This window comes from Uranotaenia lowii, chromosome 3 (assembly GCF_029784155.1).
Source record: "Uranotaenia lowii strain MFRU-FL chromosome 3, ASM2978415v1, whole genome shotgun sequence".
NCBI lineage: Eukaryota > Metazoa > Arthropoda > Insecta > Diptera > Culicidae > Uranotaenia > Uranotaenia lowii.
This window is the reverse complement of record NC_073693.1, coordinates 223,901,674-223,921,438: the sequence shown is the minus strand read 5'-3', so window position 1 is coordinate 223,921,438 and position 19,765 is coordinate 223,901,674. Positions and strand designations below refer to the sequence as shown.

Below are 19,765 nucleotides of genomic sequence, written 5' to 3'. Positions count from 1 at the left end.
CACACTATTATATCACAAAATTTGAGCTTTCTGGAGTTTGTGTGGCCTGAGAAACTGTAATTCTACGAAAATCGGACTTTTTGGACTTTTCTCATTCAAACTGCAATATTTCTGAAACTACGCTACATTTTTTATTGAAATTTCGCAGAGTGGTTGTTGAAATATGAAGCTAGCATGTCTGAAGTTTTCGAAAAGTTCTATAGATGAGATCAAAAGTTACGCTAGGTGCAATGTTTCAGGCATGAACCTTGAAATGAGATTTCTATAGAATTTTGGACGATTCATGAGAACAATATCGTTTCCTCCACCAATCAGACAAAAAATGTCTGGCAAAAGCAATGAAGAAAAGAAAAAAATGGAATAAATGGTCCATTTGTGTTTTGAAATCAGAATCTCGCGATATTGTTGTGATTTTTCGGTTGAAATAGATTTACTGGTTGTTAAACAGAGAATATGATTTTCCTATTGAAACAATCGTCCAAAATTCTATAGAAATCGCATTTCAAGGTTCATGCCTGAAATATTGCACTTCGCGTAACTTTTGATCTCATCGATAGAACTTTTCGAAAACTTCAGACATGCTAGCTTTATATTTCAACAATCACTATGCGAAATTTCAGTAGAAAATGTTGCGAAGTTTCAGAGATATTGCAGTTTGAATGAGAAAAGTCCAAAAAGTCCGATTTTCGTAGAATTACTGTTTCTCAGACGACACAAACTCCAGAAAGCTCAAATTTTGTGTTATAATAGTGTGATAGTTGATCTATCTAACGCAAAAAAATTCATCAAAAAATATCATCAGAGTAAAAAGTTATGGAAGTTCAAAGTCGAAGTGACAGTGCGCTTGCTTCCAATTTCTATACAATTATGAACGGTACTGTATGTCTCCAACAAGTCCTGGGTCACGAAAGGTGCACTCCGCTTCCCGCACGTGCAGATGGCTTACCAAACCAGGAATTTATTCGCAAATTTGGACATCTTCTGAGCGCGGACATCCCAAGCAACCAGAATCCCCTTAAAAAGGTTCCATAGAAGCTTAATCAGCTCTCGTTTCTGTCTGAAGAAAATGCTAATCAGCCCAAAATTTAAGTTCTTAAAGCTACTTTGAAGTTCGTTTAGAAGGCTGTAGAGAATGCTATTCAGCCTCTAAGAGAATGTCAAAAAACTTCTACGCGCCGAAAAAAAATCCGATTGACAGATTTCTCTGACAACCAGATGACAGATTGCAAGATTGCCGTCTATCAAATTATATCTCATTGATTTCAATATTGATTACATAGTTGTAGTATGATTACAAAAGCTACTAATTACGCTTCGAAAATGGAACCGCTGCTCTCTATGTTGCAATGAAACTCACCAGCCTCTCGACCAATCCTGCAATAGCTCATTGCCACTGTAAAAATTAGTATTTGAACCAGTGTTTGAACTAATTTTATTTGAAGCTGCGTATGAGCGATGATCGATTGGTTTGATTGAGAGTAGAAACATTTCTTTTTTCAAGGACTTTCAGTTCACCAAATAAATATGTTATTACAAATATTTCATTTAAAAATTTATTCAAATAAATCACTCTTTAGAAATTATTTCACACACTATTACCTACGGCCGCGGCCTAGTCCTCCAGCACAAATCCTAAGTTTTCCAAAATGAGAGGAATTCATGGCTATTTGGTTTCCCAAGGGTTTTCTTAAGCTGTGCCAAAATGCATTTCTAAATCGCCGGTAGCATGCTCCTTAATCGCAGTGGTGGATGACGGAAGGCTCTGAAAATATAAAAACTGTTAAAAATCCGCAAAATTCTTTTGCATGTTTGCTTTTACCTTAGACATTTTTTTTTATTTTGCATTGAATTCGATTGTAAATATAAGTACTGAAAAAAACAAAACAAATACCATGACATAAAATTGACAGACATATTTGACATGTCGCTTAGGATTCCCAAATAAATTCCTTAAAACACCTAGAAGTGTTATAGAATTCCCAAATAAGTTCCTTCCAACACCCATAAGTATCTTAGAAAGTGCTTAGCGAACGCAACCGACCTTCTCAAAAGAAGTTGCATTAAAGGAGTTTAGAAGTTCCGTTATCGTTATTTTAACCTTTTAAAAGGCGATGGAAGTTCCTGTGTAACTTTTACGTGACTTAAGTCACCTAAAGCTCCCTTAAAACATTTTTTCAGCCAAATGTGAACTTCGGAGTTTCATCTTTAAGTAAGAACGCGACTTTTGGTTGCTTGGGATGCCACGGAACGCTGAACGTATCCTTGGCCATGAAAAACAGGTTGCCGGGGATCTGTTTGAAGTTGGCCTTCACATAAGTTTCGTCGTTTATGATGCAGCATTCAACTTTCGTCAGCATGTTGAGGTACAACTTCCTGGCACGGGTTTTGGTGGACTTGCTCTGCTTCTCGTCGCCATTAGAGGCCTTTTGTACCTTGAACGTTCGAACCCCAACTTTTTTTGAACTTCTGGACAAAACTTCGGCTTAGGTTCAGCTTCTAAGCCACATCCCGAACGGAGGTGTTCGGCTTTCGGTTGAAAGCCTCAACTACGCGGTTGTGATTTTTGGTGTTGTACGGAATACTTTTTTATTCACTTCTGAGCTTCTGATCGGTGGTCAATGGTTCCTCGAACCAGGGTTACTGATAATCGCTTCGTTTACTTCAAAATTTCAAATCGTTACCGATGCAACCACAGTAACGACACTGTTCAGAATTTACTAGCGAACGGATTAAAACATACAACAGAAGAACACCGTCTTAGTGAACTATGTACGATGATTTTTCGTTCTGTTTCTGTTGCCTAGGGTTCCTTGTTGATTTTCTCCTCCAGATTTTCAGTCATTGTTTACTCCAGCAATCATTCACTTCGCAACAGAATCAATTCGTAAGTGAGTTGATTCGGCGCAAGTTGATGACGATGTTGTTGATTCATGCCCAGACTCAGACCCTTAAGGAAGAATGCTACTAGGAGGACAATTCCCGAGATAACGACTAAGACCCATACAATTGACACAACTTGAGCGGAAAATAAGCCAATGTAGGCCTAGATTTAGTTTTTGGGCACGTCTTATGTTCCTAGAATTGAATCATTTTGCTTCACGAAGCATTCGTGGCGAAGCATGATCGTCAGCGAGTCGAGAAGGCGCCGAATGATACGACGCCGTCTTCGCGCAATGTTTTCATCGAGAGCGAATGATGATTGATAAATGGTTACCGATAGTAACTCAGAAAACAACTGATCACTAGAGAGGGGAAGAAAAGCAAACTAGGTATGCGTCATCGTTCGATGCTGAAAAGCGACGTTTGTAAAGAAAACAGCATTTCTATGTTGAGGAGTGAAATCATTGGTGACAAGGATGGGGAAAAAAAACATTCTGAACGAAGATCCACCTTGCCTCGAACCACTTAATCACTCGCGACATCGTGGAATTCGTTATTCCCAACGTTTTAGCGATGGAACGATGCGAGAGATCCTTGGTCTCGTGATGAATGCGCAAGATTTTATCATGTACGAGCTGTTCTTTCGACTCCATTTCCGCGAGTTTTGATCACATGACTTTAAAACTTGCAGGATGTAAACAATGCACTATGAACTAAATCCACCCAAATTCTCATTAAATTCTACACAACCGTTAAAAAGTTAGAGCAATATCATAGTGTGGCAATTTCATCGTGGACACCTTTTAATATTGTTGTTCCTGCAATATACCTTCTTAAATGTTTGCTGGGTAGCAGGCTCACTTCCACAGAAGAAACAAAAAGGATTGCTTTGATGTGATATTGAAGAGTACCCGATCAGGAGGGAAAAACAAAATTATATCAAGATGAGATATTTTGATACTAATTTTTTTCTATCTAAATGAGTTATAATTCAGTACTCGTAGGATGTTAAAATATCTCAAATTATATCAAAAAGTCTATACGATCATAGCTAAATTATATCAGTTTTTGATATGCTCCTATCAAGATTATATCTGGTTCAGATAGCATAGTTTGATATTAGGCAGAACAAATCCTATCAAAATTATAACTTATCAAGATATGAATGCTTCGAGAAAAATTTCTAGTGGAATGTCAAAAAACCACATTATATGCTACAACCATGCTCACTTTTTGGTTTCCCAAAAATTGGATTCAATTTTATGGATCTGTTGAGCGAAATTCATTAATGCACGGTTTGGGCCGTTGACTTCGATGTCCGTGTTTCAGAAAAAGTTGCATGTATATCAAAATATGATATAATCATTTTATTTTAGGACAATCCGAAAAACAAATCTTTATCATTGAAAATGAGCTCAACCCCATTCAAGACTGTCAATCAGAATAAGATATAATTCAGATTAGAGAAACTTAAAATCGACAATTTGGAGTACTTAATTATAACTGAATCAGATATAAATATCTTGGTGAGATACGTTTGAGTTATTATTTTGATATGCTCTCCTGATCGGGTTCACTGACGACACTGCATATTGACCAGACATCTATCAAACATGCTCCAAGTGTTGGAACCAATCAACAGAAAGGATTGCCGATTGCTAATTTGTGATATGACATTCTTTATCGTCTCTGGTTTGCAAAGTTGCCAATCACCCAACATCGCTGGTTCGAGAAAATCGCGTTAGAGTTTGAAAGCTCCATAAGCTCCCAGGACAGAAGCACAAACAGCACGAAAGAGAACGTCAAGGGAAGTCGGAATGAAGATATTTTCACTGGTGAAAAAGACTATTGAAGTAAACAGAATGGACTTAACAGTATGCGTTGTAAGGATCAACATTTTCTTGGCACGTAGCAGTATGAAAACTGATTTGAAAATACTCGATTACAATTGCAATTAGCCATTTTTTACAACAGAAGTTCAAGTCATAGGACAGCGAAAGAGAAAATGGGTTCATATGAATTAAATTCTTTTTTTTTGGTTACTATTATAATAAAATAAAACTTACTTGGCCCTTCAGGCTCCTCAATAAGACTGTCGAGCGTTTCCGTTCCTTCCAGAGGAATATCTTTTGATTTTGAAGGGTAAGTAGGATGGTTGTCCGATTTGGTCACCATCATTATTTCGGAATCCGAATCGGCCTCGAAGGGCATTGTTCCAAAAACCCCATAATCGTTCATTTCCGTGGTGCGTACACGGATTGGAGAAACTGGCTTGACTCCCGTATCGTTTTTATCATTTTCAGCACTTGCTACGCTGGGCAATGGTTTCCCAGAAGATTTGTTCCAGAAGATTTGTCGTTCATCATCCCAGTCCACCAGGATATTGTCAATGGCGCGTTTTTTTATCGGCTGATTTTTGATAGAACGTTTGGTTTTCTGAAAATAGGATAATGTAAAAACTTCCGGAATTCAATTTATGAATAGCATGACAATAAAATAACTAAATTAAGTTTTCGTTAGGATGCACAGTTTGCCTGAAACCTATTCAAAACTTTTCCTCATTGGTAATTTTTTAAATTATTTGGAAAAGCACGAATTAAAAAAAATATTCCAAATCGGAAGCCATAATCGACGGATCCCTTTAATCAAATTCAATTCCCTCAAATTAGATGAAACCCTGACAGAATAGTCAAAGTCGCGCTGATTTCTATTTGATTATATTTTGATGATAAGTAATTTTTTATTTTTTTTTTTTTTGTTCATTCACTTTAATGTAGCCTATCGGTCACAAATAACTATTAGTTCAGGTTAAGGAAAACTTTAACTAACTTTTTCAGGAAAGGTATTTTTTAATCAAGTAGAACTTTGAAGAACTTAGTATGCAGTTCGAAAAAAAAAATCTGAGATTAGAAAATACTTTTCGTAAAAATTGATTCACGTTTTACTGATTAAAAACTCTGGCAACAAACGTTACTATTCTTGGTTGTTAGTATATTTTGTAAATCAAAATAAATTACACTAATCAAAAACTGTTTTCTCTGTGGAATAAAGATAATGAGCATTATGAAGAAAATTAGAGAAGATTCATTCGCTGAAAATGTCGATTTTATCCCTTTGGTCAATGATTTGAAAAGTTCAATAATTAGCAATCAAATAGTTTATCAGATGTTCTTTGTAACATTCAACATGATAAAATCTAAAACTCACGGATGTTAAAGTTAGTTCCAAAATTCAATGAAAATTGGTTTATAGATAAAAATAATATCAAGGCTACTTGTAGTAAAAATGAATGAGAAGAAGATAAACGAAAATTAGTGTGGCCTCCGTTTGATGTTAAAATGAAGATCAGCAATTATTCATTAACAGGCGATGGATTAATAAAATGTATTTATACGTAATAAAAAGAAATTGTTTTCTTTATCAAATACAGATAAGTAGATATTTAAAAATACTTCCACAGAATTGCGTTCCAATGCCATGAAACTTAAAAACTAAAGGTCAGATTTGATTATCACCGCATCTCAGCTAATACGTTTTCAATTTGTTAATATGAGAAGACTCGGCAAATACATAGTTTAAGAAACTTAAAAAAAAGGAAAATTTAGAAAAACGCTTTAAATTTGGCCAAACTGTATTCTATAGGTCATTTTTTCCAAAGCACATTTTTATCAAAGTACCTTTCTTATTCATTGTAAAAAAATAAATTTTCAATAAATGAATTACTACAATGTAGAACACACGAGCGCTTTTCAACAGTAACGGTAAAAACTTGTTCACCAAAATCGATTGAAGCTTTATTGCCTATACTAGAAAAGTTAATATTATCCTTGTTTAATGATTAGTTTTTAACGTTATAAACAACATCTTACACTTTGGAAGTATTCAGGAAGTCCTAAACTTAAATAACATTACAACAACATACAATTTTTGAAGAACTATGCGACATATTATAAAACCACCTACAGTTTTGCGTTTACGAACTTTCAAAATCAATTATTTTTCATGGTTATTTATGAAAAAAATATTGTTGTTTTTGGCCATCATATTCAACTTACAACCCTTTTCATATAAAGCCCTACAGTTAACAATAGGGCTTTATTTTCATACTGTGTGCTTTCAGATGTGCTTAAGGGAAGAGTTACCAGGAAGACCCTAACTCAGTAAAGTAACACTTTAGTTCGAAAACTCAGTTTCGTCTAAAATCGACCGCAAATTGTAAAAAGGACTGGAAACTGACTTAATGAGCAAAAAAGCGTTATTTTACTGAGTTAGGGTCTTCCTGGTAACCCTGTTCCCCAAGCACATCCAGAATCACATGATCAGTATGAAAAGATTTGTCAGTTGAATATGATGAACAAAAAATAATCGATCGATAACCATAAAAAATATCGAAAAAGTCTGTCAAAGCAAAATTGTAGCTGGACTTATGTTGTCACGTAGTTTTTCGAAAATTTTATTTTGCACATTAAACAAAAACTCACCTTATCAGAAACCGCTCTTTCTAGGCCCTCTTTCTTGATTTTGCGGGAACCCGACGAAGTCGGCATCTAGAAAAGAAAAATATCTTACAAAAGGAATCAAATTTAATATTTAAAACTTACCTCAGCTTCGTCCAAAAACTTTAAATTTTCTTTGTTTGCTGCTGTTAGCAGCTTTTTCCGGTCAACGGATTTTCGGCCCATATTGACGCCACAACTTTCAGAAACCGCGAACACGCGCCTTACACAATGTCAAAATTGACACACGATTAAGATGGTTTGTCGATTGATTAAGAAAAATTAACCACACTAAAATAAATACGCTCCCGAATTTAAACACAAAATATTTTTTTTACACATTGCGAAAAACACAACGTGTAGAACAGCGTGCCTACAGCTACGGGTGGTTGCATATTGAGAAAAAGAAAGCAAGGGGTTCCAAAAGTTTCTCATTGGTGGGGGGTGGAGACGGAGCGCTTTTTGACAGCCAATTGTTCGCCTACGATTACGATTGCCTGTCACAAGATGGACGATTCCGTGTATTGGTATAAGAACACACTCGAAGCTGTACACGCCCTGGTGTAGAAATCTGTTTTTTTTTTTCAATAGAGTATTTCCTGAGACAGATTGTGGTAGGGTTACTTTTTGTTTTTGTTTTGAAAAATGTAAACACCAACTGGTCGCCATTTTGATCTTTGATGATAAGCACTGTTCAATGGTTTCTTTTAAAAACTTCTTTAATTAAAAGTATTAACATACCTTCATGTTTGAACTTGTTATGAATTTACAATCAATTAAATTATGAATTTATATTCTCCTCACCTAAGCGTGTTTGAAAACCCACTACAATTGCACTGCCAATTTTATTTTGTAACTATCTGGTCATTGAACATGCGTGATGTTGTTGTTATGTTTACCCTACCAAAATATGTCGAGAAAACGTAAACATGAGAAATCAGACGAACAGACAAGTGGAGAAATGCCTTATTCTAGAAAACGCGTCATAACTGATGGACTTTTTAACATGTTGGATCGATGTAAATTTTAGTGTAACATTTCAAAACACATTCATCGCACTATAGTCATTTATTTCGTCGTCATCAGAAGCACTAACCAATTGAAAAGTTACTTCAATGTCAATGTGATTCTGATATTAATGGTGAGTTTTCGTTGAAATTTACATTTAGTGAAGGTTGAGAATACTTAAAGCTTAATAGATGCATTTTATTATATAAAATCGAATTGGGCGAAACTTCCTGTTGATGCACTTTCGTTGGAACGCAAAGTTATATCTCTTCAAAATAGCTTCTATGCGTACTAGCATTGAAAACGAAAAAGGGGAAAATGAATGGATATATTGCCGTTTTGTTTATTTTCATGAGGAAAAAGTGATGGATTTTTTATAGAGTTTTTTATCCGTGAACAGCAGTAAGCAGCTTCTAGGCTGGTCTACAGTTCATATATATATATAAAAACGCCATTTAGATATGATCTGAACAATTTTATTATATATTTATTTGATTTTCTAATAGTTTAACTACACATTCGATTTTATTTGAGGTGTTTTTATGAAAATCATGACATTTAAAAAAAACCAGGACTGTTCTGCCAGTTTCCCAAAAGTGAGTAATTCTAGAAGTTTACCTAGATTCGGAAACGGAATTCGCAGCGTGTAAAATAAAATGGGTGTATGCGTCTGAGCGTGTAGCATTGAATCGTTGCATGGGCGCTGACATGTTAGATTTATGAAAGCAGAAAGTTGATATTGAGAAAGTACGGAAGAATTGAACGAGTTTTGGAAGGAAATTAACAATATTGTTGTCGAAAAAGTTGAAGAGATCAGTTAGGAATATTTCGGCAACCTGTAAGTAAAAAAGTTACAGCCAGTAGATTGAGTTTGTTGACAAATACTTACCAAACATTACTCACCGTAGAATAGGGTTACCAGAGGTCGAACACTGAAGATCCTGAAAGTTTCAAAGAATTAATACAAATTGTATAAACTTACCGTAAGTTATGGAAATAATCTGCAAAATAATTGAAGTTAAATAAAAAATTTCTAATGTAGGATTCAGGCGTAGCTAGGAGAAATCAGTTTGGTGTTTTTTTCGGATTGAACAGAGAGACTAAAAGTAAGAAGAACAACTAACTGTATGTAATGGAAATGATTAATAAACCGAATTTTATAGCTTTTAGTTATTCGCCAGAATTTCTGCAGAGTTGTTTCTCCTGAAAGAAGACAGAATAGTATAGTGCTGCAGAATAGTAAAACCTGGAAAAATCATTCTTAATCAAGGAAATTTATTTTTTTAAATATTTTCAACTATGCCTGGAAAGCGCCGACCTCGACAGTATTATTTATTGGAGCCATGGAGTGGGAAAAAATATACAAAGAAGGTTAAAGTGAACAGCTATAAAAAAAATCATAATCTGATGGTGACATTAACATTTTTAGGCAAATATAAAACGCATTTCACCCAACCCAGCTACCGATCAAACATCAAATGATATGTGTTTATTGCCTAATGAGCGGGCCATGTGTTCCAATCAGGAAAACATGGAATCGATTGCCGATTCAAACACATCCGCAAGTATTTCAATCCATGAAACCTCATCGGATTCGTCTGTGAGTGATAGAGAATCTGATCAGCATCGTGAAAGTGTTGAAATCCTCACACAATCAAGTTCTACTTCTTCGGAATATCAAGCTAATCTTCCTGCCAATATAAATCTTATCCCGGACGATTCATCTGATAATCGCAGCGAGCCGACAATTCAATGCAATGTTGATGCAGCAGCTCCAGATGGATTAGTACTATCAATTAAATTCTTATTTCGATTTCAAATTCTTAGATCTATATTATTTTAGAATTCATTCTGCAACCTTCAAGATTTTGTCAATTTTTCTAATAACGTGCGAAAAATAGATGTGCTGTTTATGCTTCTAAATTTTTATGTGAAACATAAACTCACGCAGGTTGGTCTAGAAGACATGCTAAAAATGTTTAACGTCATAAGTAATCATAAAACGTTTCCTGAAACATATGCATCGTTTGCCAGTGTTTTTCCCGATCCCTATTTGACCGAAAGGCAATATTTTTGTGAGGAATGCCAGTATGGGTGAGATTATACAGAATAAATTAATGATTTTATTATAATCGTTTTATAATTTTACAGATTTGACAGCGTACCTGAAGATAATATGATATGTCCAGTAGAAGGATGCGGTTCTACTAAAATCGACTATTTTATTGCTTTACCCATCGAAAAACAAATTAGAGAAACTGTGTTGAAGTATGCCACAGAAATTGAAGCTTACAAAGAAAGGATTCGAATGGAAAAAATTTCGGACATCAACCAGGGGATTTTGGCTAAATCAATTTTTGCAAATGAAACTGAAAAATGTATAACACTCACGGCGAATGAAGATGGAGCCTCTTCGTTTAAATGTACAAATAAAAAACCCATTTATCCTTTATTTTTGGCCATCAACGATTTGCCACCGAAGCTAAGGTTTTGCAAAAATAATCTGATTATGGCAGCGCTGTGGTTTACTAGAGGCAAACCTAACCCGGCTTTATTCCACAAGCCTTTCATCAAGGAAATACGACGCCTACGGGAAGGAATGATGATAGGATCAACAAATTATAAAATATTCCTCCTTCAAAACTGCATGGATTCGGTCGCACGATGCGAAATTTTTTGTTCGAAGCAGTTCAACGGTCGATATGGATGTACGTATTGTTTGCATCCTGGTAAAATCGTCAATAGGCAAGTGCGTTACCCTTATCAGCAATATGCACTAAGAACGGACAAAGGAACTAGGAAACTTATGTTACAAGTGCACGATTCTATAAGCCAGGAACCAAAGTTTGGAATCAAAGGTATTGTTATTGGTTTCTCTTGCTCTTTTTCTGTATGTATCTCTTTCTCCCCTCTATGAAATGTTTTATTCTAAACCGAAGTATTACTTCAGTAATTTTTAAGCAAAACATTCTTCTTAACTAATAGTGTAATTTATTCACTACCAGGTATAAGTGTTTTCACTGGCGTTCCTGATTTTAACATAGTCAAAGGAATGCCGCCCGACTATATGCACTTGGCTCTCATGGGAGTCACAAAACTTCTATGGCAGTTGTTAATGGAGGGTGACTCGGAAAATAAAGGTAAAAATCATTACGTCGGAAACCATAAGCGGACAATCAACGAACGGTTTTTAAATATCAGGTTGCCTAGCTGTTTTCCTAGACGAACACGTTCAATAGAAGAACACAAGAAATTCAAAGCCAACGAATGGGAAACATTGTTATTCCATTGCTTTTATCCAATACTACACGATTTACTTGCTGCAGAATACCTGGATTTGATAATGTTATTTTCGAGCAGTATTTTCCAATTATTGGAGTTGACTATTTCGGAGACGACACTACGTCAATGTCAAAAAAGATTAACGGAATTTGTTCAAAAGTTTCAAAATTATTTCGGGGAAGTTAACATGGTTTTTAATATACATCTTCTGAATCACCTGGTTGATGCAGTTCGACATCTTGGAGCTTTATGGAATTTTTCGTTATTCCCTTTTGAAAATGGGAATGCAATGCTTATTAATTTTCACACATCTAATAATCATCCAGTGTTGCAAATCACTTCAAAGTATATTTTAAATAGAATTTGCCATCAAACGTGCGTATCAGCTGATAATCCTATAAGGAACTGGATACAATCTGCATGGAAAACAAAACCGAGAGTCAGCCAATTCAATGCCAATTTAAACTACTCTCTTCCCGGTGAAGTGCTTGTTGATCCTGAGATTGACTGCAGTCATTTTAATGCAGTTAATAGAGTTGTACATGAAGGAATAAACATCTGTTCGAGGGCGACCTGTAGAAGTTTTCGATATGATGATTCTTTTATTCTTCTTGAAAATCTATTTTTATCTGTCGAAGGTTTGTTGATTGATAGTAAAAATGAAATTTATGTTGTTGGTGAAATTCTGAATGTTGAAAAACTTCATGATAATATGTTCTCGTATGATTTTTCTAAAAAAATAGTGTTGAAATGTCTTCGTTCTCCAGTTCGCCAATGCGTAAGTGTATCCATTTTAAACGAGTGTAACTTAAGAAATTTTATATCAGTTTGTAAAAGTCGGACGCAGGTGGACTAGGAAAAAAATCATCTGCAATTAACATGATTAATCAATAACACTTTGTAAAATTTTCATTTCAATCCGCATTTTAATTACACTGATGACAACCAGTTTCCCAAAAATGTGCAGCAGTACCTTCACACATTTAATGTGTTGGTCTACTTATTTCCGAAATGTGTGAAATTTCACACACTAATATAGCGTAACATTTCAAAAGGGCGAAACTGCCAAATGTAAACAAATCGGGTTAACGGTGCAAACAATCAATTCCATAGTCAAAATAAATATCCGAAAAATCATTTGGAAGGAATTATTGGTTCCATTTCCATTAGTAAATAGAATTAATTTCTTGAATAACTGCCGGAAGGTATCGTGACACTGACACTGCTCCTGGGAACCGTATGTTGATATGAAGCATCCGCCCAAAGGATGAAACTTCCCGCATAAATCGAAGATCTTCCGGCAGCAATTCAATAACCAAAGTATTTAAGGGCAATGCAAAAAAAAAAACTTACCTTTCTATATATTTCCGGATCGGACCACTGTCTTTTCAGTATTTCTTTTTGAGGAAAATGAACTTAAACAGAATCATCCAGCTACTTAAAAGGTGATTAGGAAAATGGCGGTGAAATGAAAATGCCAGTTGTTTTTTCCAATTCAAGGGGCAATTTTTAACCAAATTTTGGTTATTTCTTGAAAACTGCCATGATGGTTAGAATTTCTCTCAAATTTATTGTTAAAAAATAACCAGATTGACAGGCAATTGTAATCGTAGGCATGGTAGGCGAACAATTGGCTGTCAAAAAGCGTTCCGTCTCGACCCCCCGCCTATTAAAAACTTTTGGTACCCCTTGCCTACTTTTTCTCGAAATGCATCCACCTGTAGCTGGAGGCACTCTGGTTTTGGAGCAAAAATTATAAAATGGTTATTAGTTAACCATAAATGGTTAATAAAAAATGAGCGTGTACTGCCATACTTTGCATTTATCAGACGCTTGGGGTCAGTGAAATTTAGGGCCCTCCCAACGGTTCAGGCGTAAATATTGGTTTTAAGTATACCAGTTTAAGCACAATTTGAAATTTTAGAATCGGCTAAAACACCCACTCCCCACCGGTGTAGGAGCAAATTTAAAACTGAAACACTTTCATTGCAGACACTCAATAATTGAGAAGAAAAAACCCATTTTATTAGAAAAATTGCATAAGTTTTGAGTTTCACGATTAATTGTCTTAAAATTAATTCTACGGATATTCTTTTTGACAGAACAATGATTTCAACTATTCTACCAGGATTACATTAATTTAAAAGCAAACATGACTACACAACGAGGAAAAAAGCTCAATTGAAACAATTCTTCAATTAATTCAATCAAATTGCTTTGAATCAATGGAATAAGGTTTTGTTAAAATGTAATGAAAAAGCAATTTTTTTTCAAGTTATTGCTGACATTGATAAAGGAAATGAGAAATGTTTATCCCAAAGTCAAAGGAAATTTTCCTTTGATTTGTCGACATTTTTGTTTGACAAAAACTTGTTTCACTATTTGTAAATTTATGTATGGATACAGAAAAATATGCTGATATTGACGAAAACTCCGAGCAATCCATACGAACTAAAAATCTCTCAATATCTCAAATAAAACAAAAATTATAGAACAAACAATAGACATTTATTTTACCTCATCGAAAAAGTATTAAAATTTTCTTTTCGTTTATTTTTTTCAAATTTTAAAACGCTGACTGGATTCATTTATTCGTCGAGCCCAAATGAAAACCTTTTTATTTAATTATATTAAATCGAGAATAATGTGACATCTATTATTTATACTTGATATGGTTTTTATAAACATCTTTCCTCAATTTATGTTACGTATAGGCTGGTTGAAGCGAAAAAAAAAACATTCAAATAATATCTCAAAAAGAAACTATTACACCCAATGTTACCCAAACATGTGTGAAAGAAATCATTGTTGGCTAAAATTTTCTCACCGTGAACTAAATCGGTCTGTCGTATATTTTGAAATCCTGTTCCAAATTTGCATGAATTTGGAACAAAGGCGTATAACTGTTGGGAATTTCGAAATCGATAACTGTGCTAAAACAGCAATATACGACACCGGTGCCAGCCGAAATGTTTTAGCGTGGTCGAAAACCGTGTTTTGCATCTACCGTTGGGACCGCCCTTAGGCTGCAGTTGCCGGAACAGAAAACGGGGTTTCTAGTTCCAGGTCCAGTTCCAGTTTCTAGTTCTGGTTCCACAAGCTTGTTGGACGCTCACGGTAAGTTCGTTATCATTATTTTTTTTTTTTTCAAATAAAACTATTTGAAACCCTTTTTTAATTCCCCTTTTAGATCCAAACAGTCCTGCCGGGGGCGTCCCAAGTCGTAGGTTGTTCAACATCCGGTGCCGCGGCATGGCATTCAGAAGTAAAATAATCGATAGGTATCTCAACAGACCGAAGCGATTCGGGGCATCCGGTTGTTCAAAGGCAAGTACCGACGCGTACGATGCACACATAACCACAATAACTGCAGCGGCTCCCAGTTTCTGGCGCTAACTAAAACCGAAAAATCTTCTGCTGGTCCAAAATAAAATTGCCGTAAAGTATCGGGAATAAATTTCTGGTAAGTTTGTTTTTAATCAGCAGTAGTAAGTAGTTTGTTTGTTTTTAGCAGTTTTTAGTAGCCAGCAAGCAGCTGGCAAGCTCCACGAAGGCGGCTTCAGATGCAACCAAATCCAAGGAAGAAATCCCCGTTCCGCTGGTTGGAGGAAATGCAACAACGACAGTCAATGGTGGAAGAGAAGCTGCAGCACCGCCATACAGGAACAGGAAGCGGTAGCGCAGGAACTAAAAGATATCTCCGAGCGGTACGCAATCCTGGAGAGTAAGTACGAAGAGATGGAGGCAAATTTGGCGGAAATTGCCGAACTGCGCATAAGCCTGGAACGGGTCAGCGATGATCTGCGCACGTTCCAATCGGACCGGGACCTGCTCCAAACTGAGAAAAGAGCCCTGGAGAACAGCCTGAACGAGATGCAGTTTGAGTTGAAGCAGCTTTCCCATCAATACGCCGACGTATCGGGCCAGTTGGAGGCGCTGCAAATTCGCTCCGAAAAGCAGGGCCGCGCAGAGAAAACCCTATAGCAGAGCATCAGCGAGAAGGGCCAACAGGCACAAGAACTGTTGGACAAACTGGAACAACTTCGATCGGACTACGAATCGCTTCAATAACAACACGTGGATCTACAAGCAACCAAGGCCGCCCAGGAGCAGGAATTTAACCGAATCCACGAGGACGAACTATATTATGCTAAAAACCTAACAACGTTCATTCAGTGCAATCAGTTAGGCGGAATCCGGAAAGTCATTCACCTACGACAGTACCAGATCATTGTTTGTAATCGCGCTCAATGTCTCAAGATCAGCGTTGCTATTATATTTTAATCTGATACGATTCTGAATTGTAAACTTGGTTTTATATTTTTTATTTTTTCTACTTTTCCAGATGTTGAAATCTAACTTCGTCATTGACTGAGTTCCTCAGGATAATATCCAGGAGTACAAAAAAGACGACAGCCTGGCAAGGTGTATCAGGATCGGTCAAACACAGGATGTGGAAAGACCCGGAATATTCCTCCATGCATTCCATTGCCCTTTCACTCATTTTCTCGCAGAACAACGGTGCAACTACCAAGCTGACCTTGGTGTCCTCGATCAGAGGCCCTGGACGACATGCTCCACAATCTGAGCATAAAGATTGATTCATCAACGGGGATGCCGAAGGTACTGGAAGGTAATTGCCAAACTGATTTTATTAGTATTCCTTTTAAATTTGAAACCCATTGATTTTGGATGAACATACATATAAATAATTCTTGATTCATCTATTTGACTGATGTCTTTTTAAAAATAAATAATTAATTATATTTTTTAAATTTTTAGCGTTTCTGAACATGTTCAATTGACAGCGTCAATCAAATAATGGTCAAATTCATCGGAGTGGGAAAGCAGCTCAGCATGTATAGCGGAATGATGTTGGATCTGGACCAGCATTTCAATTACGATGCACGATACGTAAACTTAAAATTCTACATTTGTGTATTGTTCTTTAAACAATTGTACGATTTGTATAACAAAGAGTTTGTCAGGAATTGAGTGTTCCGATTACACTTATAATGTATGAAAGATAACGTAATTTTTTTTTCTAAATCCGTTATGGATTTGATAGGGGACATTTTAAATAGTTTTTTGTATCATGAATATTGAAATAATTGTGAAAAAAATTCTCCATTTAATGTTTTTTCTTCGAAATGATTCAAAACGACGGATTAAAACTGTTCTCACAACTCGCTAGGCGAATTTTTGTAGAAAGATTATTTGAGCAAAAACAACGCATACTTTGAGTTAAACAATCAAATTATATTTAACTTTCAAACAGATCCAAGAAAGATCGGGTAGCTTCAGCTAGTTTGTATAATATTCGAATTTATTTTAGATCATATTATTAATCGGATATTAATGCCACATTTGCAAACAAAAGAACAAAGAAAAATGCATGAAAACAAACGAAATAAAATGAAATCTACAAATGCAACAAATGGAATTATTCATATTACGTTTCGAAAAATGTTTAAGTTAAGTGGAAAGCACATTGTTTTAATCTGTTGTATACTTATTTCGCTTTAATTACTTACTTCTTGAATGTTGATTTAGAAAACGTTACTGACGATAATCGAAATATTTTTTTTAACTTAGATGGATTTTAGCTTCTTGAAATCATTCATCTCTTGAATTGAAAATAATGCTTTCATTTAATTCTTTCAACTGTAACGGAGTTCAATGCCAAGTTATTTAACATTACGGTGCATTGTTTCTTATCGTTTCAAGAATTTCATGATAAATATTTATGTACACTTTTCACAGCATTAATTCATTTGTATCATTTGTTTTGATTCAGGATCTGACAAACATAAAAATGAGACTATCATTTGAATACCACACCATTATATATTGATAAAAAAGTTTTTTAAATTAACAAAATGGTTTCGAAACTCTCGAACAACTTTGAAATTGATTTTATAATAACAAATTTATAAAATGGCCAAGTTTGTTAAAATTTGATATAATCATGATATTTCATGAAATCTGCCGTCATTTTTTCAAAACAAACTTATATCAAAATATGATAGTCGTATCAAAATAAGATATAATTTTGCTTTATGGAAACATAAAACCTTAATTTTAAAAACAGAATTATAACTCATTTAGAAATAAATATCTCAATAAGATATGTTTAAGTTTTTTTTTTTGATATGCTCTTCTGATCGGGACGTCATCAGTTTGCTTGCATCTCTTGCCCACACTTGGGTGGACGCTTGGTCGCTCTGGAGGTAACTGAGCATTTTTTAAAGATTCTCTGCTTGGGAAGAGCACAGCGAAAAAAATACACGCTCTTACTCTGAACGGGCAAATCTGAGGAGCGATGCCAAGCATGCCGAGAATCATGTAAGATCCCATTAAATGACTAAAGGTAGGGGAACATGCCCTATAATGCGCCACCTAAGCGAATCGCTGATTTTCTATGTATTCCACGTACAAATTGTGTTAAAAATGGGTGCAATCGTTGAAGAAAATTGTTTTCTACAAATGCCTATGAATTTTTATTACTCAAATTGCTATAGATGCCTTAAAAACTTGATTTTTAAAAACCTTATTCAAAGCCACAGAACAAAACTGTGTTGCAAATACGCGCCGCCGTGTATTCAATACGCGCCTAGCAGCCGAACACACCCGAAAGCAGCCGAAGACCGAAAACACACCAACACTTACAGACACTTTGAATGAAAATAAAATCAAAATGGACTAATCAAAATTAAAAAAAAAATAAAAGTTGATTTTTTGGGCTGAATTAACGCTCAAAATAAGGTTTTAGACTTTTTGTTCATTTTCAATGAAAATTGGCCTTTTTGAAAAATTAATGCTATTTCCAGCCTACTACGATTGGCGCGTTATAACGAGTGCATGGGCCGTGATAAAACATACCCATAAAAATCATACCATAGCGAGTTCGGTATAATTTTTTAGCATTAAATCGTAGTTTAGATTCTCCTCTATCGATGTGTCAGAAAATACTGTCTTATTCATTTTTCTCTGCTTGGTGACACCTTATTAAAAGTATTTTAAAATTTAGATCGAAATGAAGAAAAACCTAAATTGTGAAATTATCACGACACAGGAGCATTTTAAGGAAAAAATTCATACTTGCCATGACCAATCACAGCCTTTAGATCAAATTGGTAATATTTTGCAGGCTTAAAATGCTTCAGATTCTTCAAAACAAGGGTGGCGCGTATTAGCCACATGGGGCGTTATATGAACTTTTCCCCTAAGTGTTTCGGCCTCAGATCCTTGATTGGTATTGCGACTATCGAGAATACCTTGCTGAATTTTTGAGTTCATAAAATTTTTCACAACCTGAAGTTCCCAGTAATTCTGTATTCCCGATTCTTTGACCGCTAAAACAAGTTTGTTGAAGTGATGTTTGAGAGGCCATGTTTTCGAAACGATCGCTGTACACATCTGCCAGAACAGATCATCCTTCAGTAACCGCATGAGGCTAGCGGATCCTTCGTCCAGGAAATCGATGGGCCCAAAATTACCAAACTGAGTCCGCTCACCGATGTATCCTATATCGAGAGCGTACCGATGATCAATCATGTAATCTATATCCACTAGGCGATAGTTCTCAACAATTTTTTGAAGGAACGGCTGTGCGAAGAAATAACATGGATTAGATGGAAGCTCCATTGACTGGTATCACTTACTTGGGGAGCGTCCATTATTGCGTAGATCCATGATATGGCACTTCCTGCTAGTAACATATTGCTTTCGGCGAAATCCCTTCCAGTATCAATAGGCTTCTCGTATTGAGGAATGGTCATTATGCTAGCAAGACCTGCACCGTATAAGTTTCCTACCATTTTAAAAACAGAATTATAACTCATTTAGAAATAAATATCTCAATAAGATATGTTTAAGTTTTTTTTTTGATATGCTCTTCTGATCGGGACGTCATCAGTTTGCTTGCATCTCTTGCCCACACTTGGGTGGACGCTTGGTCGCTCTGGAGGTAACTGAGCATTTTTTAAAGATTCTCTGCTTGGGAAGAGCACAGCGAAAAAAATACACGCTCTTACTCTGAACGGGCAAATCTGAGGAGCGATGCCAAGCATGCCGAGAATCATGTAAGATCCCATTAA

General features: G+C 35.6%; 2 protein-coding genes across 3 annotated transcripts; both read right to left on the bottom strand.

Annotated features, from left to right (window-relative positions):
- Positions 1-1,575: 1,575 nt before the first annotated feature.
- LOC129757238 (uncharacterized) lies at positions 1,576-7,620 on the bottom strand. Of its 2 annotated transcripts, XM_055754391.1 has the most exons (5): positions 7,482-7,620; positions 7,362-7,427; positions 4,947-5,316; positions 1,820-1,869; positions 1,576-1,762 (listed from the first exon to the last, which is right to left on the bottom strand). In XM_055754391.1, the coding sequence occupies exons 1-4, from the start codon at positions 7,560-7,562 to the stop codon at positions 1,835-1,837; spliced, it is 552 nt and encodes a 183-aa protein (XP_055610366.1). In that variant the 5' UTR covers positions 7,563-7,620; the 3' UTR covers positions 1,576-1,762; positions 1,820-1,834. The 2 variants fall into 2 exon arrangements, with proteins under 2 accessions (XP_055610366.1, XP_055610367.1); XM_055754392.1 differs by lacking the exon at positions 1,820-1,869.
- Positions 7,621-15,999: 8,379 nt separating this feature from the next.
- LOC129753117 (uncharacterized) lies at positions 16,000-19,486 on the bottom strand. The gene is made up of 3 exons (XM_055748918.1): positions 19,331-19,486; positions 18,885-19,274; positions 16,000-16,311 (listed from the first exon to the last, which is right to left on the bottom strand). The coding sequence occupies exons 1-3, from the start codon at positions 19,484-19,486 to the stop codon at positions 16,000-16,002; spliced, it is 858 nt and encodes a 285-aa protein (XP_055604893.1).
- Positions 19,487-19,765: the final 279 nt, after the last annotated feature.